This window comes from Protopterus annectens, chromosome 1.part0 (genome assembly GCF_019279795.1).
Source record: "Protopterus annectens isolate FY-2018-M chromosome 1.part0, PAN1.0, whole genome shotgun sequence".
In the NCBI taxonomy this organism is placed as follows: Eukaryota; Metazoa; Chordata; order Ceratodontiformes; family Protopteridae; genus Protopterus; species Protopterus annectens.
In genome coordinates, this window is record NC_056725.1 from 1,376,556,574 (window position 1) to 1,376,583,592 (window position 27,019).

General features: G+C 42.4%; 1 protein-coding gene across 1 annotated transcript in view; it reads right to left on the bottom strand.

The window, feature by feature from the left end:
• The window catches only part of RNGTT (RNA guanylyltransferase and 5'-phosphatase), a 2,413,358-nt gene that overhangs the window by 2,085,040 nt on the left and 301,299 nt on the right, over nucleotides 1-27,019 (bottom strand). The window contains exon 4 of the mRNA XM_044066976.1: nucleotides 3,285-3,373. Coding sequence (XP_043922911.1) covers nucleotides 3,285-3,373 — 89 coding nt within the window. The remainder of the gene's footprint in view (nucleotides 1-3,284; nucleotides 3,374-27,019) is intronic.

Sequence of the window (27,019 nt, forward strand, 5' to 3'; positions counted from 1 at the left end):
TGTTAGTAGCAAAATGCAAATCCTTAGCCTTTGTTTAGTTCAAAGACAGGATTCCTGCCCACTTTTACTTCGCAGTCCAGTATTATTCAGGAAAGGGACAATCTCCAGGCTCATGCTTCCTGCATGGCCAACATGTACCCTTCTCACAAAGCAATAGCAGACCAGAAAAAAAAAGCAGATGTGGGGGCTCCCTCACTGCTTCAAACCAGGCCTTACATTTTCACTACTTTTTAACAACATAACCAAAACCATCCTTTCTGGAAACATTAGCTTGTATAGTGATGACATCATTCTTTATAAGAAAAAAACGGACCCTAACAACAACAGCAATCCAAACTTCACTTTAAACAGCCTTCTCTTCCCAATGTAATTGACTGGCTAGTAAGTGATAGACTCTGAATGTCTCCAAGACAGGTTAAGTTTTTGATATACAATCAACCCCCCCCCCCCCCCAACTACAAATATAAGTTCTAAATGGTGAGCACATTTCTATAGCATAGAACTACAAGCACCATTGCCTTATTTTAGACCAGTCACTGTCATTTAAACCTCATAATGACCTCCTAGTTGCTGAGGTTTCCACCCAATTCAAAGCTGCTTACTGCATCTCAAAATACCTTACAAGTAAGCCAAAAAGGCTATTGCTAAAATGGTTTCACACCCAGGTTAGAATATACTCTCACAATCATCTCCCTCCACTTGGCCCAGAATGCCAGCAAAGTTTAAGCAGCCATGAACTCCATTCATAGATTTATTAATTCTCTCAACTAAAACATTACCCATGTGCCATTACAGAAGGCCAACTGGCTCCCAGTTAAAGCACAATCCACTCTTCCTTCCTTACATTTAAAATCCTGAGTAATTACCTAAGTTACTCATTTATGTAACTAAATGGCTCGCATCTCTCCCTAACTGTGCATCTGCACCCAGGTCATGGTTTAAAATGGTCCTTGGAAGATTCTACCCAACTCAGTCAACAAAGTTAAAATAAATAAATAGACAGACAGATAAGCTAAGTGTTGGAACCCTAGTACAAGAAAGTAGTAGCACAGAAGAGGTGTATAAAGTTGTGCACTTGCATCAGGCTGTATTCCCTAAATGTATATTCTTTCAGTTGTTTAGTCATATCTCACTATACAATGAAAAAGGAACACAGACACAATGTTTTATTGATGACAACAGGCCTGCCAGGTGTAGGACGGCCTGTAGGAGTCTGCTAGACTCTCAGTGGAGTGCAAACCTTGAGAAAATGAGAGAAGTGGACTTTCTGGTCCAAAGATCTACCCCAGAAACTAAGCTAGAAGGCTTAAGAGTTAGCCCATTTTGAGAAAAACATCTACACCAGTGCAGCAGGTAGGTGCTCAAGCCTTGAGACTTGCTGCTAAAATTGAATGTACTGGGGGAACCCCTCTCCTGCCATCTGCCACAAGTCAATTACAGGTGTCAGCTTGACCTCTTACTAGCAAAGAGATACTTAGTGCCCTTCACAGGGTTGCAGGTCACAAATGTGGCAGAATTAGAAACGGAAATAAATTGTGATCCTGGGCACTGCCTTACCTCCTGGTGGCTTACCTTCGCTCTTTCTTCTGGCACCTATACAGGATCATGAACTACACCTTCGTACTGACTTGCACCTTTCCATTATTAAAGTCAATGTGCATGTAATAAGAAATGCTTTCAGTTAGCCACATTGAAGCTCTGTCACTTCAGGCAGCGCTGCATCTCATTCCTCCTTCCTCAGGCAGAGCCATTGTGGTTCCTTACTGATGACTTGGCAACAGGGACACTCGGAAAGCTTGCTATGCCTTTCCACTACCCACAAAGCTCGCTATACTCAAGATCCAAACTGCACAATTAGCAAGAACAGGAGATAGAAATAATCTGACTGTTGCCCAGTCCTACTATCAGAAATGAACAGCAAAGGCTCAAATGCAGTATGCCTTGTGCAGCAAATAGAAGAAAAGGCAGAGAGGCATAACCAACATCACCTGGCAAAGTATATAATAATGAAAAGGAAGAATAATCAAAGTAAATATAAATCTGCTGAGTCCAGTCTCAGTATAGCTCTGCTTCACAAAGATGGGCATATGTACAATACAGAGCTTCACGCTACACAGTTTAAGGTGACATAGACAAAGCCCAAGCAAACTAACTTACATTATTAAGTTAAAGTTATTTCATTGCAGTAATTTACAACAAGGATCCATACTACCATTCTAATCTAGGTGAAAAGAAGTGAAATTATGCATAATGTCTCTCAACTCTGCCCCACTGATATTCAAATAGTGCAGATTATTCTGGATGTCTAGGAGGTACATGTCTTCATAGGATTAACTTTTGCACTTTTTTTTATATGAACATATGGTATCAGTTCAAACCTGTCACACCCCTTTTAGGATCGTGTTTCCTACATCCTTCTCCAAAATTTCCCTCCATCAAATTTTCATGTAAGTTCTCTTAAGCAGGAAGCCTTGCTCAATAGTTCAGTCTATCAAGACAACCTTACTAAAGGACCATTAAAAATCTCAGCTTATCAATGCAGATACTGCATCCCAAAATTGTAAATCATTTAACCAGCCAACACTCCCAAGTCATCCCATGACAAAACGGACTGCAGTCTATTTAGCTACAGGTATCTGCAAACACCTCTTATACCAGACTGTTATCAAAGACACATTATACAAAAAAAAAAAAAAAAACACTACTAAAATTTTCTTAACCTGAAATGTAAAAATGTAACGGAGTTTCTTATCTATGGGCTTTGTCATTTAAACCCAAGACAAAAACGCACAGCTTTAAATTACTCTACAGCCTTCAGTTAAGACTGTTTATAAATATGAACTAGGTTGTGTATAGTGTTTTCTGAGTGGTCAAAGAATATGTCCAAGAGTTCACAACACTGATAATTTGAGATGGCACCAAAGGCAAACTCTGTTCCCCCACTTGTGAACAGAATTACACTTAACAAAATCCATGACTATCTGGCAGCTGTAAATGTTTCTGCATCTAAAGTAAATTAATGTTGAGTTGCATGTTACAGTCTAGATTAACGCCAGAAAGAAGTCCACTTTCATGAAACATGTACTTAGACAACTCCACTTGGCAGAGACAGTGTATCTACTAAAGAAATGTTTAAGTGCATGTAGAAATCAATGCCTCAAACTCAAGAATAATAAAAAAATGTTGCTAAATACTATTTACAAAAAAGCAACATAAAAAGATTGGAAGACATAATTTATCATTTCAGTGACTACATGCCAAGCAGTACATGCGTGCATACATACCTATAAGCTCTGATGGGTTTTTGTCTATGAAATTTTCACAGAGACGGATAAACATCCGTGTGTGCTCAGGAGAAGGACACTCACCATGCCTAATTCATGAAAAAACAAGAACTGTTTTTAATGCAAAACAATCTGATTTGCCCGGTAAAGGCATCTCAACAAAGTGCAAAGTCTCTTAGCAAGGATTGCCACATCATACCCTAGTACATTTCCAAGACAGGCATCTTAATGAGAAAGATACTTCATTACTCTGGAATGCTGAATACTGCCAAAAAACAATAGTGATAGTTTTGTTTACTTAAAAAAATATATTACTTTACAAACTTCAGCACCATTACTGTAGGTCTTACTAATTATTATTATAAATTTCTTGAAAAAACAGCTCCACTTTGAAACTCATTGTTTCCACTGTATCACTGCTGTCTAAGGTAATTTAATGCATCAACATCGTCCTGAGCATTTCTTATAAAATGTTAATATATTTTTCTACAAAGCTGTTGCTGACATGATGTGAAAAAGATGGATCTGTCACAGGATCATAGGAAGTTACTAGGCTATTGGCCCTGAGGCCCTTATAAGCCTAGCCAAGAGTTTAGCCCATGTACAGACAAAAAAGCACCCAGGAGTATTAATGAAGTAGACTTCAAAATCTGTGAGGCACAGCCAAGTGTGATGATGAAGTGTTTTGCCAATACCCACTACAGTAGCTGCACCATCCACTCAGCTGTGCACTAGTCACACAGTGAAGTACGAGACGCAGGACATAGCAGTCATAAATTACTGTAACTTAGTCCTGACCTGTCCGCTAGGCAGCTCATCCAATGACTAGGATATCACATCAACCAGTTCCAGCTGGAAAGGTAAAATGCATGACAGTTTAGCACCCATAAATATGGAGGATGGAAAAGCAGGTTTCCAAAATATGAACCCCATAGGGGCAAATACATTAACAGTCTGGCTTGCGAGTCTCAAAAGTCCAATCACTTGGAGACCAGTAGATTTTGTCAGGCCCTCTCAGTAAAAGCTGCCACAAAGTCTAGCTCTTCCCATGTTCTCATGCCTGAAAGGTGAACCATGGGACCACGTAGCAGGAAGGCAGGGAGAAACAGAAGGCTTTTTGCAGGATCTTCAATGGAATGCACATGAGCTCTGTGGTCCATCCAACCTTCTGCCTTACCATTTTGAGGACTTCCATGAATTTGGAGTTGTCTGGGGGATAGTGCGAATCAACACTGTCTACATTAACAGTACCTGACGTAGGGGAGCTCACCAAGGAGTCCAGGTGCCTCACTTTCTCCCGACCTCAGACTGGAAGAACCCAGGACAAGGAAAATGCCTGAAACTGTCCAGCTACATTACACTGAACCTACAAGAGACTCTTGGCCCCTCTACTCTGTTGCTGATAAGGAAGTACGGTTGACGAAGCAGACAGAGAAATGTCTAAATCTGAAGCCATAGTTCTCAGTAAGACACATACCATGAGTGGCAAATGCAGAACAGCTTGCATTGCTAATATTGAGCTCAATGGTGATGCCACATTAGGAGCCAACTGCACAGAGAACTGCCCAAGGCTGAAGCCCATCCAGACCAATGCTGATGCCAAGATATACACAGGGGCCAGACCCAATGCCTTGACACCTGACAACAGAACTGACTGACTCACAAGAGTCCTACCTCAATCTGAAGAGTCCTGGGGCACAATGCTGGAAGGCCGACACAGGTGAGATTAGCAACACCCTGACAAATGTTGGCAAAAGAACCAACCCTGCATGTCTGACTCCAAATCCTAGAAACTTCCCAATGCTGACAGCATGAATGTCTGAGCCACTGACACCAATGGCATTGGTCAAAGTTGAAGCTGTCAAGAATGGAGACCAAAACCTATGTCAAATATATCTGTCAACATTGACACCTGAAGATTTGTGACTGTAGTCATTTGAACTGGTGCTAAAAATTACAGTTGTGTACACTTACCATAAATGTAGATGTTCAAGTGTATTCACTGTTGCAGTCATTACATTTGGGTTATCTGCTTGCAGGTAGCTCTCAGTCAGCCTGATTAACAAAGTCTTGGGTCCTGTGTCGGTTGCTGTCTCTTCTTCCGTGATGTTAGGTCATCAGGGGTATAAAACATGCAGCTGACGTCATTACATCAGTTTTTCTTGCCCCAGATGTCAGGTGCCCCCCTAATGGGAAGCAATTAAATCTATAAATATACAAGGATATACCTCAAACAAAAAAGCAAATACACCAAAAAGCTTTTAAGTATTGAAGAGGAGAAAAGAGGTATAGCCAAACAAAGTCAGGGGGCTGGAGGGAGGGTAACTAGAACTGCAACAGCGAATACACTCGAACATCTACATTTATGGTAAGTGTATACAACTGTACTATGTTCTTCGTGTTTCACTGTTGCAGTCATTACATTTGGGTAGATTCCCAAAGCTAAGGATGGGAGGAGGACTTTAGATAGCTTTAGGACCAGCTATAAGGCCCTGCAAAATTGCAGTGGCAAAGCCAGCTCTGGATTTAGAGAAACTTGGCAAATGGTAATGCTTGGTGAAATTATGTACAGTACTCCAGGTAGCAGCTTCTAGGATGTCCCTGGTAGGTACGCCTCTGAGAAAAGCTGTAGAGGTATATGCAGCCCTGGTTGAGTGGGATCTGATCCTCTGTGGGATAGGTTTTCCATGGTGCTTATAGTAGAAGTGAATGCAATGGCCTATCCATTTGGAGATAATTCGTTTTGAAATAGCCTTCCCCTCTGTCCCTGCATCAAATGCAACCAGCAGTTGTTCAGATTTCCTTTGAGGTTTAGACCTGTACAAGTAGAATCTAAGTTGTCTGTGCACATCTAAGGAGTGCAGTATCCGTTTCCCTTTGTTCTGTTGATTAGGAAAGAAGGTAGGCAAATGAATGGACTGATTAAAGGCCACACTGGATACCACCACCACCACCTTTGGCATGAAAGAGGGATTGGTCCTGAGGGACACCCTGTTCACATGAAAGATGATGCAAGGCTCCACTGCCATAAGGGCCTGTAATTCAGATACCCTTCTTGCTGAAGTGATGGCTAAAAGGGAAGCGGTTTTCCAAGAAAGGAATTTTAAATCTGCAGTACCAGCTGGCTCGAAAGGAAGAAGGGCGAGTTTCTTCAATACAAAGTTAAGGTCCCAGGCTGGAGCTGAAGCTCTCCTGGGTAGTCTTAAATTTTTGGCCCCTCTGAGGAACTGCTTGAGCAGTGGAAGAGAAAAGAGGGGAGGTTCTGTTTTATAATGAGCTGAAATGGCTGAGGCGTGAATTTGTATTGAGGAAAAATACAGGCCCTTGTGAAGCATCTCAGTTAAGTATGGTAAAATCTGAGGTAAATTGGGCACTGCTGTGCTCATCCCTTGAGATTGGTTCCAGGCACATAATCTTTTCCATTTTGCAGCATAAGATTTTCTAGTACTTGGCCTCCTTGCCTCTAAAATGATATCCATCACTGGTTTACTGAGGGATGGTAAAGGAGAGCTTAGGTAATTAGCCAGGCTGCAAGGTTCAGTGTTTGAAGCTGAGGGTGCAGAATCTGGTTCTCCTGCTGAGACAGCAGGGTAGGAGTCTGAGGCAGGTGCCATGGGGCCAACAGTGACACTGCGCAGGAGTGGGTACCAGTGCTGGCGTGGCCAGGCTGGTGCAATCAAAATCATCCTTGGTTTGTCTTGTTTGATCTTTAGTAGTACTTTGGAGAGTAGAGGAAGAGGAGGAAAGGCATAAACTGATAGGTTTTTCCAGCTGAAGGACAGAGCATCCACTTTCCAAGCTTGTCTGTAGGGAGTCCTTGCACAAAATTCTTCCAATTGATAGTTCTGGGGGGAGTCAAAATGGTCTATATCTGGGCTCCCCCATTTGCTTGTCAACATGTTGAAAATCCTTGGTTCCAGTTTCCACTCGTGTGGGTCCATGAGGGTTCTGCTTAGTCCATCTGCCAGTGTATTTAGTTTTCCTGGCAGGAATTGAGCTTGTAGATGTACTTGGTAGCTCAAGGCTGTGTTCCACAATGCCATGGCTAGTCTGCAGAGGGGGTAAGAATGTGTACCCCCCCTGCTTATTTATGTGCCACATAACAGTGGTGTTGTCCGTCTTTACCATTGATTGTCCTGGAAGAATGTGGTCCTTGAAGGCTGTCAGAGCATTCTGTACAGCTAACATTTCTTTATGATCGATGTGAAGGTGCATTTGAATTGGGTTCCATTTGCCCTGAATGCACTTCCCTGCCAAGTGCGCCCCCCATGCATAGTCTGATGCGTCTGTTGCTAGGGATTGGACAGCAGGGGGTATTGTAAATGGTAGTCCCTTGTTTTGGTGGCAGGCCTCTGGCCACCAAAGGAACTCTAGACGTAGACAAGGAACGATAGGAATCATTGCTTCTAGATCCTGAGAATGTTGACACCATAGGCTTTTTAGATACTATTGTAGTTCCCTCATATGCAGTCTTGCATATGGAATTAGAAAAATGCAGGAGGCCATGAACCCCAAGGCTTGCAATATTTGCCTTGCAGATAGCAGGGTTTTTATGACCACTTGTTTGTAGTAGGCTGTCAAGTGAATTTGTTTCTCTGCGGTGAGGAAAGCCATCTGGGAAGTTGTATTCAAGCTTGCTCCCAGGAATATAATTTGTTGACAGGGTACCAAGTGCGATTTCTTTTCGTTTATGGTGTACCCCAGACAAGTTAGCACCCTCTGTACAAAACTAGATGATTTAAAAGTATGTCTTGGTTTTCTGCCTGAATTAGACAATCGTTCAGGTATTGGTATATCTGAATATTTCTTTGCCTGCAAAATGCGATTACTGGAGCTAGGCACTTTGTGAATACCCTGGGCGCAGTAGATAAGCCAAAGGGCAGTGCAGAGAACTGATAGTGCGTGTAGTCTGCTTTGAAGCGTAGGTATCTTCTGCAAGATTCCCTGATTGGGATGTGCAGGTATGCTTCCTTTAATTTAGTGTTGCCAACCAGGCATCTTTGCTTAGCATAGGAAGCATCTGGTGAAGTCAGCATCTTGAATTTTGGAATCACCAAAAAGGTGTTTAGAGTAGGCAGGTCCACGATAGGACACCATGAATTGTTTTTTCTGGGTACCAGGAAAAATCTCGAGTAAGAAACCTTGTTCCTTTTTCTCTTCTGGTACCAACTGAATAGCCCCTATGCTTAAAAGGGAGTACTTGCTTTTGGGCCTCTGCCCACTGCTTATGCTTAAAAGAGAATACTTGCTTTTGGGCCTCTGCCCACTGCTTTGGAGGTAGATCCGGCCAACCGCTTGGAGTTGGTGCTGTGTGGAAGTGAAATCTGTATCCTTGGGACACTATAATTTAAAACCCATTTGTCCTGGGTAATGAGTCCCCAGTTCTTTGCATGAAGTGCAATTTTTCCCCCTCAAAGGGGCAGTCAGTTGAGAAGTGCTTGGAAGTTTTAAAAATAAGTCATTGAGTCAGCTTACCATGGGGGGAGTTTAATTACTCCCAAATTTGGAAGTGGAAGCCCCCCACTACTTAGTCCTGTGCATCCCCTGGGACTGAAACTTGGGTGCTCTGCTGGATCTGGATTTGGACTGAGAAGGTCTGGAAGAGGCAGGAAAGGACCAATTCTTAGAAGGCCAATGCCTATTAAATCTTGGAGGTTGTACTTGTAAAAAGTCTAACAGTTTGCATATATTTAGCTTTTTCCTTCATCTTTTTAAGAACTTCTTCTGCCTTGTTGCCAAACAGGTGACCCTGATTTAAGGGAGCATCCAGTAATTTCGCTTTAACATGATCTGGCAAGGATTGCTCCTTATGCCAAGCATGCCTTCTAAGTACAGACCCAGATACCGCAGCACTGCAAAATGCCTCTAGTGAATCAAAACCACATTGCAATGTATGTTTACCAACTTGTTTAGCAGAATGCATAAAATCCTGCAAATACGTATTTTCAGCACAATCAGGAGTCAACATAATTTTCTGTGTAAGCAATCCAATACCTATGCAGCTGATACTTTAACATATGAAACTGGCAATTCAAGGCCCTAATGGCCAAAGTTGCAGAAGTGTAAACCTTCTTACCCCATCTATCCAGCGCCCTGGAGTCTCTATCAGAGGGGGTAGGATTTTTGGCAGTAGTAGCTTTAATGCCCTTAGGTCCCTGTGAAATGGTTTCAGGATCCGCAGTAGGATTTTTGAAAAGGAACTTGTGAGAATCAGGAACGCTGTAATATCTATCAGGTTTTCTGGAAGCAGGAGGTAAAGAGTCAGGGGCCATGCTAGATTCCGAAAAGGCATCATCAACAATGTCCAGTACAGGAGGTATAGCTAAAGGCCTGTGCTGGGGCAGGAGTAAGAAATCCCTAAGCCTCTTTTTTAGAATCAGAGAAATCCTGACTTTCCCAACGAAAAAGCTCCCTGAGAGTATGCAAAGTTTCACCAAAAGAGAAATCCTCGGGGGGGGGGGGGGGGTAGACAGAACAGAGTCCTCAGCATCAGAATCCTCATAGGTAGATAAGAGTAAATCCTGGTCATCAGAGGAAACAGAAATTTCAGAATCCTGGTCAAAAGTATCATAAGCAAACTCAGTCCTAGGTCTCTTACAGGGGGAAGGTTGGCTTCCCCTGATTAAAGTAATAAGGTCTTCAGTCATTCTTACCATTTGTTCTTTAGGCATAGAGGCTTGACCATGCGGTCTGGGCGGCATGGTTCGAATTTTGGGCCTTGAAGAAGATGGCACCGGTTTAATATACAAGTCAGTAGGCCTGAATACACCCTCAGAAGCCGGTGCCTGCACAGCAGCTACGGACCCATCCAAGGTAGAGACATCCGCAGGTTCCACAGTTGAAGCATTTCGTGGCATACCGGACTCCAAATGGGTCTCAGTAGAGGCCTGCGAATCTGAAGTGGCGGGTATAAGGGCCTGCAAAAGCACCTCACTGAGTACCGGTGAACTGGGCGGCCTGTCTCTGTCTTTATCTTTGTGTTTCTTCGGAATGTCGGTAGTCGGATGACTTACCGAAGACATATCAGGATAATTGAAACGCGCACCAAAAAATTTAGAAGCACAAATATACAGACGATGGGCAGTTTGTTGTTTAAATAAGGCACAAAACCGACAGCGAGGTACGTCGTGGTCAGGGCCTAGGCAAAGAATACAGTACAAATTAAAATCTTTATGAGGTATTTGCTTTCCACAAGAAATGCAGTTATTTACTTTTACTAACATCGGTTTAGAGCAAGAAAAGGTTTTCCTAATGGGGTACTTAGCTTTTAGTTGAAGACTTTGGTTCTGAAACTCGAAAACGAAAATTTCAGGAGTCGGCCAATCGGCACTTGCAAACTGCTTCTGCTTCGAGCACCGCACAGCAAGAAAGACTGATATAATGACGTCGGCTGCATGTTTTATACCCCTGACGACCTGACGTCATGGAAGAAGAGACAGTAACCGACGCAGGACCCAAGACTTTGTTAATCAGGCTGACTGAGGGCTACCTGCAAGCAAATAACCCAAATGTAATGACTGCAACAGTGAAACACGAAGAACATCTGGAGCTAGCAAGGAGAAACAAGATGAAAAAGAAAAGAAGAGAAAAGGAGGAGGGTCTCTATCATCCCAGTACCACAGGAGGCATGAAACAATTCCTGTAACTGATGTCAACACGTATAAGAGCATCTGTTAAGACATAAATGACATGGCAGACGACAGTCTAGAGTGAGAAACATCCTTTCAAACTCTAATTCTGAGGCAGATGAAACAATATCTTGTCTAATTTTACAGGATCTGATTTCAGTAAGAGTAAATGACAACCCTGAAACCAGGAAGGGGAAAATATGGTCAACTTTAGTAGAATTCTTTACCTTGTGTTTCATGTGAAATGCAGCAGGAGAAAACTATTTAGTGCCATTACTTCTGTCACTTCCATATTATTTTCTTTTCAAATGGTCTTTCTCGTAGCTTCAAGCCACTTCACTGATGGATGCAGAACTGCCTTTCAAAGCAGATTTTTTTTTATCTATCCCATAGATAGAAAATGCACAAAGTGTGCCTGCACTGTGGTGGAAATCTGGTAGCCACATATATAGTTCTTAAAAGCTTTTCATAACTAAAAGCATAAACAAATCAAGAGCTATCAATAATCAATCTTTCAAGTAACTTAACAGTTTTTGTAAGGTCAGAACCAGAAAATTCAAACCATAAACTTGTGAAGTATGAGAAGCAAACTTAGCAACAAATCCAAACTTTTTTTTAAATAAACAAGATTAAAACAATAAAAAAAAAATCGCAAGTTTGATATTTGGACTAGAAGGAAATAATTATGTTAAGACTGGGTAGCAAAGGATGCATCTAGGGAGTGGAAGAGAAGCAACTGCCAATAAAGAGTAAAAATTTTAAAGGTCTGTCTTGTTCCATCAACCAGAATCAAGAAAACACCAACAAAAAGATAGAAATCAGTAAAGTCAAAAAAAAAAAAAACTTTTTAAATGGTGCATGATGGAAACACCACAACATATCTGAACAGTAAACTAGATGGCAGAGCACTGCGGATAAAAGAAAGGGATTGGTAGCCTGGGAATGTTTTAGATACTGTGTTGACTGAAAGCCATGGGTTTCAATCTTGCTGGTTGATGAGGAAGAAGTCTCACAGACATGACAGACATAGCACTTCTTAATAAACTGCTTGACCATTCAGTACTGGACCACAATTTTACCCTCCACAATGCTCATTATGCATGGAGATAGCCAACAAATGCACCATGACTGTTAACTGAGGCACAGATCATATGGGTGACAGACACCCGCAAGAATCACCTGCAAACTGACTAGGCAGGTTGGTACCAGGTACAGCTCTTCCAAAACTGAGAACAAACTTTTTTTATGATGCTTCAATTCCTTTCAAAGAATGGTAATGACTCTCTGGATGTTGTCAAACTATGATCAGCCTCTTGGAGGTTGCTCTTGATTTGGTCTCTTCTAGACCAGACTACTGCAATGCTCTACACTCAGACTTCCAAACACTCTGCCTGAAAGCCTGCAGATGATGCAGCACTCTGCTGACACTCTACTAGCTGATACAGCTCATTACCAGCATATTATGCCTGTTCTGCAAAAGTTTCAGTGGCTTCCAGGTCATTACAGAATTGCAAGCTCGTGGTGTTAGTTTATCTTTCCATTTGAAACTTGGGTAACATTTACCTGAAGAATTTGGAGTTGCTTGTGCCATATAGCCCTATCTGTGTTTTTGCTCTATGCATCCTAGGACTGCTGGTGGTTCCACAGGTATATCTTGATACCTGTGGAGTCCACTCCTTTGCTTTTAGGCCTCTCTTTTGTGGAACATACTGCAATGATATGGTATTTTCAGCACTGTTCATTTTTGGCTTGTTTACTCACAATATTTAAAACCTATCCTTTTAAATTGCCTTCAACAGGGTCCAAATCTTGTGTCAAAGTCTTTATTTGCATTTCATCCAAGGATTGTTGTATTTTAATGTAATTACTTTATTTTCTATTATGTTTATACCTTAAACTTTACGCTTTTCACATGGAGACAGGTCTACCAAGTAGAAGGCTTCCTGGTAGGGTCCACAGACTGGAAGTTAATTGCTATCACATCCACTAGAAGAGAAGTATTCACAGCAGCAGCCAAGCAGTGAAATGGAACTAATTGCCACCCCCCCCACCAGCTCCCTGGGATGCTCGTCTGGGATACAGGATTTTCTTGTACTGCCAGTCCATTACAGCCTGAAACCTAGTCTTCTTGGTTACCAGTAAGGGACCTTCTTCCCTAAACTTGCAATGGTGAGTACAATCAGCAAGAAGGATGAAAGGACATACAGGAACCTCTCATGTCATGGGAGACGGAAAGCTACCATGCCTACTCCCCCTTTCCCCAATGAATGAAAAAAATGATAAAAGGAGGGACCACATTTCTCCATGACACAAACAAGTCAGTCTCAAGTGCCTCATTTCCAGAAAACCTGACCCAAGTAAAACCACTACATCTGGAGCACAAGAAGTGGTCTGGAGACCCAGATCAGAACCTCCATTGTGTGTACCACCCCCAAGAATGTGAAACTCGAAAAAGAGATGCTCTTTTCTATTTTCAGCCTCTCTGCATGGGTTGTACAACCTGGTGCCTCAACTGTTTAAATAGTAAATAAAACAGACTATGTGTCTAACTAGATGAGGAAAGGCTCTGACGGGTTTATGTTTACTCATCGAATGAAATCTTCAGCAAAGAGCTATTCGTTGAACACTAAGCATCGCAAGTCTGTTTTATTTAACAGTCATATCACCGCAAGTAAAATCACAGAATATTCACAGTTGGCCAACATCGTGGACATCCAATGATACTGTGAAGTAAAACGAAAGAAAATTAATGTTCATAAACACACTGCATGACAAACTAAACAAAACCTTTTATAGATTTGCCCTTTTCACAACTGTGGTGTGATCTTGGAGTTAGCATATACAGTTGGGGGGCCCAGCCCCCCACCTGGGTGGGTTACACTAGCTATATAGCAGGCTTCTATACAGGACAATAATATGGCAAATGTACATTAATAATATCAGCATGTTTAGTGTAAAGTTTACATATACTATGTGCTATTTCCTTGTTGTTGGCCAACCATGACAGTTCATTGATTTTTATTTACGATGATATGACTGTTCGATAAATGGGATGTTCGATAAGTGTTTGATGAATAGCCATTCACTGAAGATTTCATTTGATGGGTAAACATTGACCCGGCTCTGACAGCAGCAATAGTTTCTTCAAGGTCTTTGAGGCACAGAGCAAACATCTGAGCTTCAAACAGTCTGCTGCGGAACCCCTTCTCCAATATTCCTGAAACATACGGGAGGCGAGATGATCCTTCTAGCTTAGAAGGGATGCATTCCCTGTTAGAGCTCTAACAGTTTATCCTCCAGAAAGGGATGACACATCATACGATGCTTGGGGATAGTTCACCACTCTAAAGCCTAGAAACACAAACAGGAAGTTCATGACCATGTTGCGGCTCTTATGCCACAAAACTCACAGTCCACTACAACAATTGCATCCTCAGGAGTGCAAATGACACCATGAGGATCATGGCAGTATGAATCCCAAAAAGTGCAGCACAGTCTAAGAATACACTTTACAATGCATCCTCATCCAGATGGCCAAAGCCATGACTTCCTAAGCTCTCGTGAACAAACAGTGCGTGTCCAAGTTAGCCACAGACACAGATGTTCTCTGTGCAAGGAAAGTACAGTTGTGTACACTTAACATAAATGTAGATGTTCGAGTGTCTTCACTGTTGCAGTCATGACTGTAGGGTTCTCCCCTGCCGGCAGGCAGTCCTCGGTCGGCCAGAATCCCAAAGTCTGGGTCCGGCATCGGCTGCTCAGCCATGCTCCCTGACGTCAGAGCGCCAGGGGTACAAAGTTGACAGCCGACGCCATGTTCTCCAGTTTTTCTTGCCCCAAATGTCAGGTGTTCCAAAATGAGTAAAATCCCATACCCTTGAAGAAGGGAACCACACAAAAGAAAAAATAAGAGGGGACAAGAGGGAGGGTAACCCAGACTGCAACAGAGAAGACACTCGAACATCTACATTTATGGTAAGTGTACACAACTGTACTATGTTCATCGTGTTTCACTATTGCAGTCATGACTGAAGGGTTGAATCCCAAAGCAGAATAAAAGGGAGGTGGTCATAAAGTAGAGGGGGCGGCTAAAAGGCCCTGCAAGACTGCAGAAGCAAAGCCTGCCCTAGACTTAGAGTAGAGAGGTAGATTGTAGTGCTTAGAAAAAGTATGCACTGAACTCCAAGTTGCAGCTTCCAAAATGTCTTTGGTAGGAACTCCCCTGAGGAAGGCAGCTGAAGTGGCAGCAGCTCTGGTAGAGTGAGTCCTTATACTCCCTGGGATTTGCTTTCCATGGTGTGAATAGCAAAATCTGATTCCATGAGCAATCCATTTAGAAATGGTCTGTTTTGAAATGGCTTTACCTTGGGAACTTGAAGCATAAGAAACAAACAATTGCTCTGATTTCCTGATGTCCTTGGTCCTGTCCAGGTAAAAACGTAGTTGTCTGTGTACATCCAAGGAATGCAAGATCCTTTCCCCCTTATTTTGAGGAGTGGGGAAAAAATTGGCAAGTGAATAGTTTGATTTAAAGCCACTTTGGAAACCACCTTAGGCATGAAACTAGGATTAGTCCTTAAAGAGACCCTGTCTTGATGAAAAATAATATAAGGTTCCACAGCCATGAGAGCTTGCAACTCCGAAACTCTCCTGGCAGAGGTCAGAGCTAACAGGATGGCTGTTTTCCAAGATAAAAACTTGATGTCAGATGTGGCAGCAGGCTCAAAAGGAGGTAAGGTGAGTTTTTCCAAAACATAGTTGAGATCCCAAGCAGGAATGGGTGGAGATCTAGGGGGCCTTAAATTCTTAGCTCCTCTGAGAAACTGTCTCATGAGCTGGTGGGAAAAGATTGGAGAGTCTGTATTATAATGAGCAGAAATAGCAGAGGCATGTATCTTATGGAAGAGAAAGAGAGACCCTTATGTAAGAGGTCTGTCAGGTAAAGTAAAATCAGAGGAATGTTAGGAATAAGAGGATCTGAATCCTGAGCCTGCATCCAGGAGCAAAATCTTTTCCATTTTCCTGCATAAGATTTTCTAGTGCTAGGACGTCTGGCTTCTAAAATGACATCCATAACCTGCTTGGGGAGGAGAGAATAAATCATAGACCCTGGATTAACCAGGCCGCCAAGCTGAGAGTTTTGACATGGGAGTGCAGAACCTGACCCTGGTGTTGGGACAGAAGGTTCGGAGTCTGTGGTAAAACCCAAGGGGGCTCCAGACAAAGGTTTTTCAGAGTTGGGTACCAAAGCCGTCGAGGCCAATTTGGGGCCAGCAAGATTATCATCTTGGGCTTGTCCTGTTTGATCTTTACTAACACCCGTGGAAGAAGAGGTAGAGGCGGGAAGGCATACTCAGAGAGGTTTCTCCAACTGAATGATAGTGCATTCACTTTCCAAGTTAGTTCGTGGAATGTCCTGGTGCAAAAAATCTGTAGTTGATGATTGAGGTGGGATGCAAAGAGGTCTATGTGAGGACATCCCCAGACTGCTGTAATCATCTTGAATATTTCGGTGTCCAGCATCCATTCGTGTGGGTCCGACAGGTTTCTGCTCAGACTGTCTGCCAGGAAGTTTTGCTTCCCTGGTAGAAACTGAGCTTGAAGGTCCAGTTTGCAAGCTAGAGCTGTGTTCCATAGATTCATGGCTAGTCTGCAAAGGGGATAGGAATGAGATCCCCTTGCTTGTTTATGTACCACATAACTGTGGTGTTGTCTGTCCGTATCAGTAGTTGTCCTGGTTGTAGAAGATTCCTGAAGGCCAATAGAGCTTTCTGAACGGCTAACATTTCCTTTAAATTGATATGCAGGTGCTTCTGATCCTTTGTCCAAAGGCCCTGCAGACAGTTGCCCTGAAAATGGGCTCCCCATGCATAATCTGAGGCATCCGTGGTTAGTATCTGAGTGGCTGGAAGCAGACTGAAGGGTTTTCCTTTGTTTAGAGTACATGCCTTGGACCACCAAAGGAATTCCTTTTGAAGACAAGGCAGGACGGAGATCTGTATGTCTAAACTGTGGCAATGCTGAGACCATACACTTTTTAGGTACCACTGTATTTTCCTCATATGTAGTCTTGCATATGGTACGAGAAGGATGCAGGAGTCCATGTAACCCAGAGCCTGCAGGAATTTCCTTGCAGATAGCCGGGTTAATGTTGCCAAGGTTTTGAAAGTTGAAGCCAGCTGTAATTGTTTTTCGTATGTCAGAAATTCCATCTGGGTTGTTGTGTTTAGAAGAGCACCCAGAAAAGTTATCTGTTGTGAGGGTGTCAAATTTGACTTTAAGTTTACAGTGAATCCCAGGAACTTGAGAAGATTCTGAACAAATTCTAGATGCTGGAGTAAGACATCCTTGCTGTCTGCCTGAATAAGACAGTCGTCCAGATAAGGGTAAATTTGAATTCCCTTGAGTCTGCAATAAGCTACTACTAGACCCAGGCATTTGGTAAAGACCCTGGGCGCAGTAGACAATCTAAAGGGCAGCGCAGAGAATTGATAGTGCCTCGATTCGGCCTTGAACCTGAGGTATTTTCTGCATTCCTGCCTGATGGGAATGTCTAAATATGCCTCCTTTAAATCCAAAGTTACCATCCATGCATTTTTGGTCAGCATTGGAAGTAGCTGCTGTAGAGTAAGCATCTTGAATTTTGGTATCTCGAGAAAAGTGTTCAAGACTGACAGATCCAGAATGGGTCTCCATGAATTTTGCTTTCTGGGGACTAGAAAGAGCCTTGAGTAAAAACCTTGTCCCATCTCTGAAAGTGGAACCAGTTCTATGGCTTTCATAGCCAAGAGAGCTTCCACCTGGTTTAAGGCCTCTAACCACTGATGTTTTGGAAGATCTGGCCATCCGGTTGGTCTTGGTAGGGTATGAAAATGGAATTTGTAACCTCTTGAAACCACATCCAGAACCCACTTGTCTTTGGGTTATATGAGTCCAATTTAGGTGAAAAAGAGAAAGTTTTCCTCCAAGAGGGGCTTCCAGGCAAGAAGTTCCTGCAGCCCAACAGAGGGAGTCATTGAGTCTGTTTTCTATATGCTTGCGATCTGTCCTCTCCTCCCCTAGGGGTGGAAGCAGTCCACTGTCTTGGTCTATAAGAGGCTTGCGTTTGAGGCCTTCCTCGGGAGCGTCTGTATCTACCCCTCTGAGGCCTGTCTGAATTGGGAAAGGACCAATTTTTTGTTGGCCAATTCCTACTAAATCTGGGTGGCTGTACTTGTAAGAAATCTTTAACCGTTTGCATGGATTTTGCCTTGTCCTCCATCTTCTTTATCACCTCTTCAGCTTTAGATCCAAACAAAACATTATGCTGAACAGGAGCATCCAATAATTTAGCTTTTACTTGATCTGGCAAGTTTTGTTCCTTTAACCACGCATGCCTTCTAATGACTGTGCCAGAGGCAGCAGCCCTACAAGAAGCCTCCAAGGCATCAAATCCACAGTGTAAACCATGCTTCCCAACTTGTTCAGTGGCATGCATTAAGTCATGTAATTCCTTATCATCTGCACAGGCAGAAATGGAAGTTAGCTTTTGTTTTAAAACATACAGAAGAAATTGCTGATATTTCAGCATATGAAACTGACAGTTTAAAGCCCTAATAGATAAAGTAGCAGAAGTGTACACTTTTTTGCCCCATCTTTCTAAAGATCTGGAATCCTTCTCAGTGGGAATGGGGTTTTTAGCAGAAGCGGCCTTAACCCCCTTAGGACCCTGAGAAATGGTTTCAGGATCAGCAGTAGGGTTCTTGTATAAAAACTGGTGGAAATCAGGGACCCTATTAATATCTGTCTGACTTAACAGGAGCTGGAGGAAAAGAGTCAGGAGTTAAGTTAGCCTCCGAAAAAGCATCATCCACAATATCCAAAATAGGAGGAATAGCCAGGGGTCTATGTTGGGGAAGAAGAAGAAAATCCCTTAGTCTTTTCTTAGATTCAGAGTACTCCTGTCCTTCCCAGTGAAAATGTTCCCTCATTTCATGCAAAGTTTCCCCAAAAGAGAAATCCTCAGGGGGAGAAGCTGAAGGAATGGATTCCTCAGCATCAGAATCCTCATAAGGAGGGAAAGAATATTCCTGGTCAGAAGAAGAAACTGAAGAAACAGAAGCCTGATCAGAGGAGTCATAATACACTTCCTGCCTTGGCCTTTTATCTGGAGGGGGATGTGAACCCCTAATCATAGTAAGTAAGTCCTCCGCCATCTTAAGTAACTGTTTCTGAGACTTGGGTGCCGGATCAGAAGAGGCCTGGGCTGCAGTCTTTGATTTGGAAGGAGTCTTTGCCTTTGTCTTTGGCTTTGCCTTTATTAGAAGCTGAGTAGGCCTGAAAACCCCTTCGGCAGCCGGTACCTGCACAGCGGCTCCGGACCCATTCGAAGGAGCATTGTCCGAAGGCCCTGCAACAGAAATATTCAAAGGTCTAGTTGGCTCCTTGTGGGAGTCCGTTTCGGCCATCGGTTCCGAAATGGCCGATGACAGGGGCTGCAAAAGCGCCTCACTGACGACGGCCGAACCTGAAGCTGGCTCTGCTTGTACAATATCGTCTGATTTGGACCTCGGAGGCCTGTCTTTATCCTTGTGTCGTTTGTGAACTCCAGTAGCCGGAACCGTATCTGACAACATTTTGTAATTAAAACGCCTACCGAAGTAATGAAATGCAAAATCGTACCTTCGTTTAATCGTACATTGATTGTGGTCAGGGCCTAAGCAAGGAATACAGTAAGAATGAAAATCCTTATGAGGTATTTGCTTCCCACATGAAATACAATTATTAACTTTTTCTGACATTGGACTGGAGCAAGAAAAAAGTTTCCCTAATGGGGTACTTAGCTTTGAGTAGGAGAAGAAAGTCTTCGGACTGAAGTACGTTAGAAAAAATTGTCAGGAGTCAGCCGACTGGCACTTGCGAACTGCTATCACCGCACGGCAAGAAAGACTGGAGAACATGGCGTCGGCTGTCAGCTTTGTACCCCTGGCGCTCTGACATCAGGGAGCATGGCTGAGCAGCCGAAGCCGGACCCAGACTTTGGGATTCTGGCCGACCGAGGACTGCCTGCCGGCAGGGGAGAACCCTACAGTCATGACTGCAACAGTGAAACACGATGAATATCAATGAGAACTTCTTCCAAATAGCTGTCAATTCCCTGTGACTGCATCTGTGGGAATGCCCAAAACATGGTCATTTTCAAGGTGTCCCTGGGTGATGCTATTAGCAACCAGTTTAGTTGTCCAGGAAAAGGAACCCCAACATTTCTTCAAGGATTCAATCCTCATGACCAATGCCTTGGTGAAGACTCTAGGAGGTGAGAGAAGCCAGAAACTGTTAGCAATATGTACTGGAAGTAATGCAGACTAAGGCCAACCTGGTGCATGTCATCCACAGGTAATGAAGTGTCAAAAGGCATCCATTTTATCCAGAAATACCTTCCAGACCCTCTTTAGGAGCATGCCATTGACCTCTTATAAGATGACTATTCACCACTTCTACTACAGTCAGTTCTAGACAAAGTCAGTGATGTCTAGGATGGGACAAACTATCCAAACCTTTCAGCACCATGAAGAATCAGGGAATAAAACCCCCATAATTTCTAGAGTAAGAAGACAGTCTTTATGGCCTTTTAATAGGGGTCTACTTTATGTGCTCGAAGTCTGAGAATATCAAATACGATATTCTCGACACGAGTACACCGAAACCGCAAAACATCGAAAATGTAAACATAAATCTCCATATGTGGAGATTTCAGTTTACTTCAATGTAGTGCGATCTCGGAGTTGGAATATTTAAGTAGCAGGGAGTGTGGGGGGCGCAGCCCCCTGTCTACACTAGTTTAAATTCTGTTTTTCTGTGTATTTTTTTTTTTTTTGGACTTCAATTGTTTCATAGTTCAATGCATATGGTTTGATCCATATGCATTCGAGCTATTAAACTTTTGAGGTCCTAAAGTAGACCCTTTTAATAACACTGTATAGCCCAGATCAAAAAGTTTCACTGAATCACCCTTTTTGAGGGCTGATCTATGATCTCCACAGTGTGGCTAAAGTTGACAAAATCTATGACCCACTAGTGCTTTGTGATGGTTCTTCAAGCTGGGTGAATAATCCCCCCACTACAGCAGTCTTAAGTCGCAGCTGGGAGAGACATTAATCTGAATGTCTTTGTCAGCCAGGGGGGGCAACACTGTGTGATGCTTAGAATCCTTCTTGCAACTACAAGGATGCCTTTTCTTTTGGAATGGTCAGATCCAGAAGAAGAAAGAGTGGGAAGCTGCAAGAGAATGGTCACAGAGAAAATCCATAGAACACCAGACCTGTTTCACCTTGTAAGGCCATCAATTAATTTCTAGGCAGAATGGCCACATATTAAATCCCCCAAAAAGTGGGCAACCGTAATCCTGTCCCAGAGTTCTTCTTAAGGGAAGAAATCTGAAGCAAATACCCAAGCCTACATATTTAGCTAAAGTACCTCCACAGTCATAATTTCAATTGAAGACAACTGGCTCCAGGACATAAAGGAATGACTGTGGCCTGAGATTCGTTTTGGGTCTTAGTGCTGGGCAAGTTGACCAGGGTAGGTAGGAGTGAGCAGCTAATGCCAGCTCACCTATCCTGGGATGAGGAGTCAGTCCAGTCTGATGTAATACTGATTCCTATAGTGAAGTGGGAGTATAAGCTGCAGCAATAGACCAATGACTCTGCCAAGCTGCAGTAAACAGTATCCTTCTAGGGTCATGTATGAAAGCACACATGCCCCTAGAGGGAAGACACAGCAATCCCTTAGCCAGTGACCACTCATGTCAGGTGCGTGGGGGTGACAGCATAAACCATCTCCAAACAAGCTGCTCGGAAGATAATCTCCCACAACTGCCTCATACCCAAAGGGGTTAAATGGGACATTTGATGGCAGGCAGGTGATGATAAAAATATATTTAAAGCAAATTACAATGTGGAACATAGTAGCCCACCCTGCAGGCCATGGAATTCATCTGTTTAACACCTTCCTTGAGTCCACACTCAGAAAGACCCTCAAGTTTCTTCACTGCTTTCCTCAGCAGGTGGGTCTGAAACTAGGACAGGCAAAATTAGCAGTTGTGAGCCCTGGGCCCAAGTGTGGCATAGGATAAAGAGGCCTTTCCAACCCTGTCTAAAGTTCTAGATATCTGTTTAGAAATAAGATGTAAAAATTTTGTGGCCACTGGAGGCCATGCAAGAATTAAAATTGAGATCCTTTGCAAGTTCTTATGCCCACTCTGGTTGTGCTGCGGCAAAATCAGACTGATGTAAAAGATGCTTCATAAAAGGCTCCAGGAAGGGAAACTTCTTCCACAGAAACAACAGGCACATCTAACAGGAACTGACAGGGGCTAGACAAATGTCTGAGCGGATTCTCTCCAAAGGAGGAGTGATACAGAGTTTATATGGAAGGTGATGATTAAACTCATTATTCCACGCTTTCTCAGACACTGGTCTCATGATGTTCCAAATTCTCATAAGACCCCCTCCCCCACCACTAACAGATGTGAGCTTACAATACGGGAAGTACATGATGCACTGGCATCAAAGACTGGGAAACTGGTCTAGACTGTACATTAGCTAGAGGCAGAGCTGTGTAGGCAAAGACGTGCATTATGCCTGCAGAGGCTTCAAACTAAGTACCTTAATAGCGTGTTCCTACAGATGTGATTCATGCTCCAGCTAGAAGTCAAACATCTACTTGATGTCTAGGTCTTAATATGTCTAACCAGATGTAGCCCACTCAGCTGGAGTTTATCACCCTGCAAAGGCATGGAGGTGGGACCCCAAACCCACATAAAGCTGACAAAAGAGAGTTATCTCTAGGATCAGGCTAGCTACTCAATGGTTGCAATCAATTATCTGAATAAAGGATGAAGCAAGAATGTGCACAGTTCTAAATGAGAGGATATGCAGTGCCATGTGCATTCTGTACTGTGGGTTCCAATTAAGTCTCAAAGAAAAAGTGATTGCAGTGCATGCCATTTCTATGACCTGTTTTTTTTCTGAAAAAAATCTTACATCAGTGTACAACAGCACAAATAATTCAAAATAAATATAAATAAAAAAAATCAACATTTTTTTTGTTTCATGCAGATTCTATCGAAGAAAGCTGAGAAAAGGGATGTTTTTTTGTTAGACACCAAAGGTAGTTAATTACAATCACTAGGCTGACATCTTGGGAGACAAACCTGGGTTCAGTATACCCCACAATGGAAGAAGTCAGTCCAATGTTCAGCAAACTTGCATCATTTTAGTGACCTACACCTAATCTACCCCTTTTCTTGCTCAACACTACTCTTCTGCCTGCTCAACAGCTGACAGAAAGTAAAAGGAAGACAAGTGTCGTTTTCACCTTGTAAGCCTAGAACTATGACAGTTTAAAAGAGCAGTTGACAGCCCCGAGTCCCAGTGTGGCACAGGAGTAAACCACCTTGCCACACCTGTCTAAAGCTTCAGGTATCTGTTTAGAGATAAGATGAAAAATGCTGTGACCTCTGGGATCTATACTGGTCCAAGGAGATTGTTAAGTGTTCAAAGATAGTGTCACATATACAGACACTGATGGGAAGGTATACAGCATTACTACCTTCCAATCAAACACAGGTATGTGAATGTGCTTTTACTGGAGTTCAGAAAGCACTTAAACGTCATGAAGTCTGAACTTTCCATCTCATTCAGGATTGGCATGTTCCTAATAGTAACCAATTGGCAAACAAGAGCTTCTTTAACTTTTAAGAAAGACCATTTATTTTGGAGTGGAGACTTTCAGGGCAAGTCAGTAGAAGAGAAGAGAGGGGATTATAGGTACATAGGTGGTGCATGCAGTCCAGGATACCATTTAGGAGCCTAGCCCAAATTCCCAATTGCCTGGTCAAGTCATTTGCTCAAAGTCACACAGCAGGCAAATGAAGGATGAAGAAATCAAACCCTGTACCACAAGCAGTAGCTCATTAACAGCTCACTGACTTAGTCCACTGCACCAACTGCCAGATTATTTTCTCTTTTGGGTTTCTCCTTTCCTGCCTTTTGTACACAGTTTTCTACAGAAATCTCCTCAGTTCGTTCCTCTCCAGATTTCAAGTCTTAATTTCTTTATTTTACTTCATTTATTTATTAATTTGTTGGTTGGGTAAACCCAATGGAACTAGGTGTCCATTTTTGGAAGTAACACAAGCACACTACCTAATTGAGTTATCTGCTCAGAATCACACACAAGGCAAATGTAGGTGGAAGGGATCAATTCTATACACTGTACCACTGGAACATCTTGTTAACAGCTCACAATCTTAATTCTCTGTGTTAATTGACACACTTCATCCTCAAAATATAGGACAACAGTATTGAAAAGCATATTAGCACTTGCTTTACTAAGGCAGCTACAAGTCCAAAATTCACTGCATCATATGCAACCCTGACAGTGATACAACAAAACTGGGCACAAAGTAATCCGAGGGAATATTGGTAACCAAATTAAAAATTCCACAGACATGAACTTTGAAAAATATGCCACAATAAAATCAAAGAGAAAACTTAAATCATCTAATATCCATGGGATTGGACAATGAAAGGAGTCCACACACTAAAATATAGTCCACAAAGCAAATCCCTTCCACTTTTGCAGCAGGATTTCTTGTATTAAGTCTATTGGCTTCTTAGCAATAGATTCAACACTTTGGGAAATAATGAATCATTGGTAGGGATTCTATCCTCTATGCTGAAATACTAGCAGATTTTAGAACAGGACAGAATACTTTGCCCTCTTGCTGTGCTAGTATAGATTTATGTAAAACAATGGCAAAGCATAGTAAAGAGTAAACATCATCAGTAGAAAATATCGTGGTTGCCTTTGACAAGCAAAAGTTATTAATTACATTCATAGGTGTATACTAGGCTAATGACCACTGGGGCCTTTATAAGCCTAGACATGCAAATAAATGTATCCTTCAAGTTGCTGTGCCTTAGAGATTACTGTAAGGCATACATATTAGTTAGGGCATGATTTAATGGCTACTTCTCTCCATCAGACATGGGTGTCATTCTAAGGGTGAATTTCCGATTTCCCATCCACTGGTCCTGGTTGCACTTGAATTCAGTTAGGGAAGAGCTTTACTTCACATGGATGGAAAGCCTATTCCAGAGAATAGAGATTCTCTGAGATACATACCTGTCCCTCCAACATGTCCTACTTCAATCAGTCACTGTCTTGCTATGCTTTGAGTAGTTGTTGCTGGAGCAGAGAAAACAAGGAGAATATATACATAAACACCTCACTCCTTTTGAGAAAGGCTGTTCGTTTTTTTACAATGTGCTGTGAGGAATAAGAGAAAATGTCTCTCCTTGACTTATGCCAGGATTCCTGATGGTAAATCCAAGAAATGTGTTGAAAAATGTCTGGATTCAACTTCCACTCATAAACCAATGTTTATCGTCTGTTTGGTACATCCGTCAACCGATTCTGCAAACCCAGCACTTGTGCTGCTGAGAGATGCTAACTGAGCTGCAAGGATGTCTGCCACTAGCTGAGTGTCTTGTCTGCACAGCTGAAAAGATCTGGTTCCTCTCTGCTTATTACCACTGTGAAGATTCGGTAGAGATGGGTGAAGGCTGCCAGCCTAGTCAAACAGAATTTGGTACATAATTCTATTATTTGTAAATGCTGTGAATGTTGAACTTAAAACAATGTGGCAACATTGCCATCTGCTGTAAAGAATGCTAAGTCAAGCATTTCACATCTGTTCTTTGAAATTAAAATTATGTCTTGTATGTTCTTTTGATCTCTAGAGCTCGGAGTCAGTATGTCTGGACGAGCACATTCTTTCTACTGTTTTAAGGCTAAAGTTAATGACCAGAATTTACACGTGGAATGTTCTTTATTGCTTTAAGTATAAAAGAATGTAACTGCAGTTTCTGTGTGGCCTGAGAACCAGGAAAGTGTCAAAATAATGTAATGTGTATACTGCAAAACCTAAGAGTCAAAAAACATGATGTAATCTGGGAGGGCCCAGCAGAAATGTTTGTTAGTGATTTTAAAAACTATTGCTCAGAAAGAGACTGCAAGCATTTTGATCTTGGACATCTACCTCAGCACTGCCTGTTGTAAGTTATCTTAGAAGTGTGTTTTCTTGTAGAAATTGCTAGGACTGTAAAGATTAGAATAAGTGTTTTTCTGTTATGTCAGAACTGTACTACTGAATTATTTTAAGTTTCTGTGTGATCTCTGAACTCTTGAATAGCACTGTGGTGTAGTAGCATTGCCTTGTGTTTTTAGTATTTATTATTAAATATTTTTAAACCCTTTTCAACTGTGGCTAGTTTACGTAGACTTAAATTAAGCTCTAGAGTACATTACATGCTTATAAGTGATCCTGTAATAAGCCTTCCAGTAAGCCTTGATTGCTTAAGTTATACTACTATTGAATAATAATATTGCACAGTAATAACTGGACACCATTTTAAGGGCCTTTGGGTAGCTGATAGTTATTAGCTGGTGGTGGCAGTAATTACTACTGTATAGTCTGGGTAAAGGGGCACAGCTGGAGAATCTGTGTCAGCTTTTCCCAGGAGTGTCTGTGAAGTTGCATAAATACTTATCTCTAAGTGTGTGTGTGTGTGTGTGTGTGTGTGTGTGTGTGTGTGTGTGTGTGTGTCAGCTACTTAGGCAGGGACACGCAATGGTTGGATAGAGAGGTAGAGAGGGTACTGGAGGTTTTAGCTTGCCAGCTAGGCTGAGATCTGGACCGTATAGCTGTGCCAGTGGGGAGTCTTATTGGGGACCTGGGGAGCAAAGGAGCAACCAGCCCCGGACTGACTGTGATCTCTGTGTGCTCTTAAGGGAAATTGCACTTTACTGTGTGTATTTGTTATCCTTTCCTGATATAGGAGACGCCCTCTCTGGTGTTAGTGGTGAGGATTGAGGCTCCTTGATGGCTGGGCCAGGGCATGCATGTCACAGTGTGGTTTGCAGTGGTTGGGATATCCACATCACATATTAATTAGTTGGCAAATACTAATTGGCTTATAGTGGTGTGGGTAGAGTGAATCCTGTAGCTTATGTACAGTGATCTCTGAAGGTGTTTTGTACTCTAAATCAGCCATGCAGTGA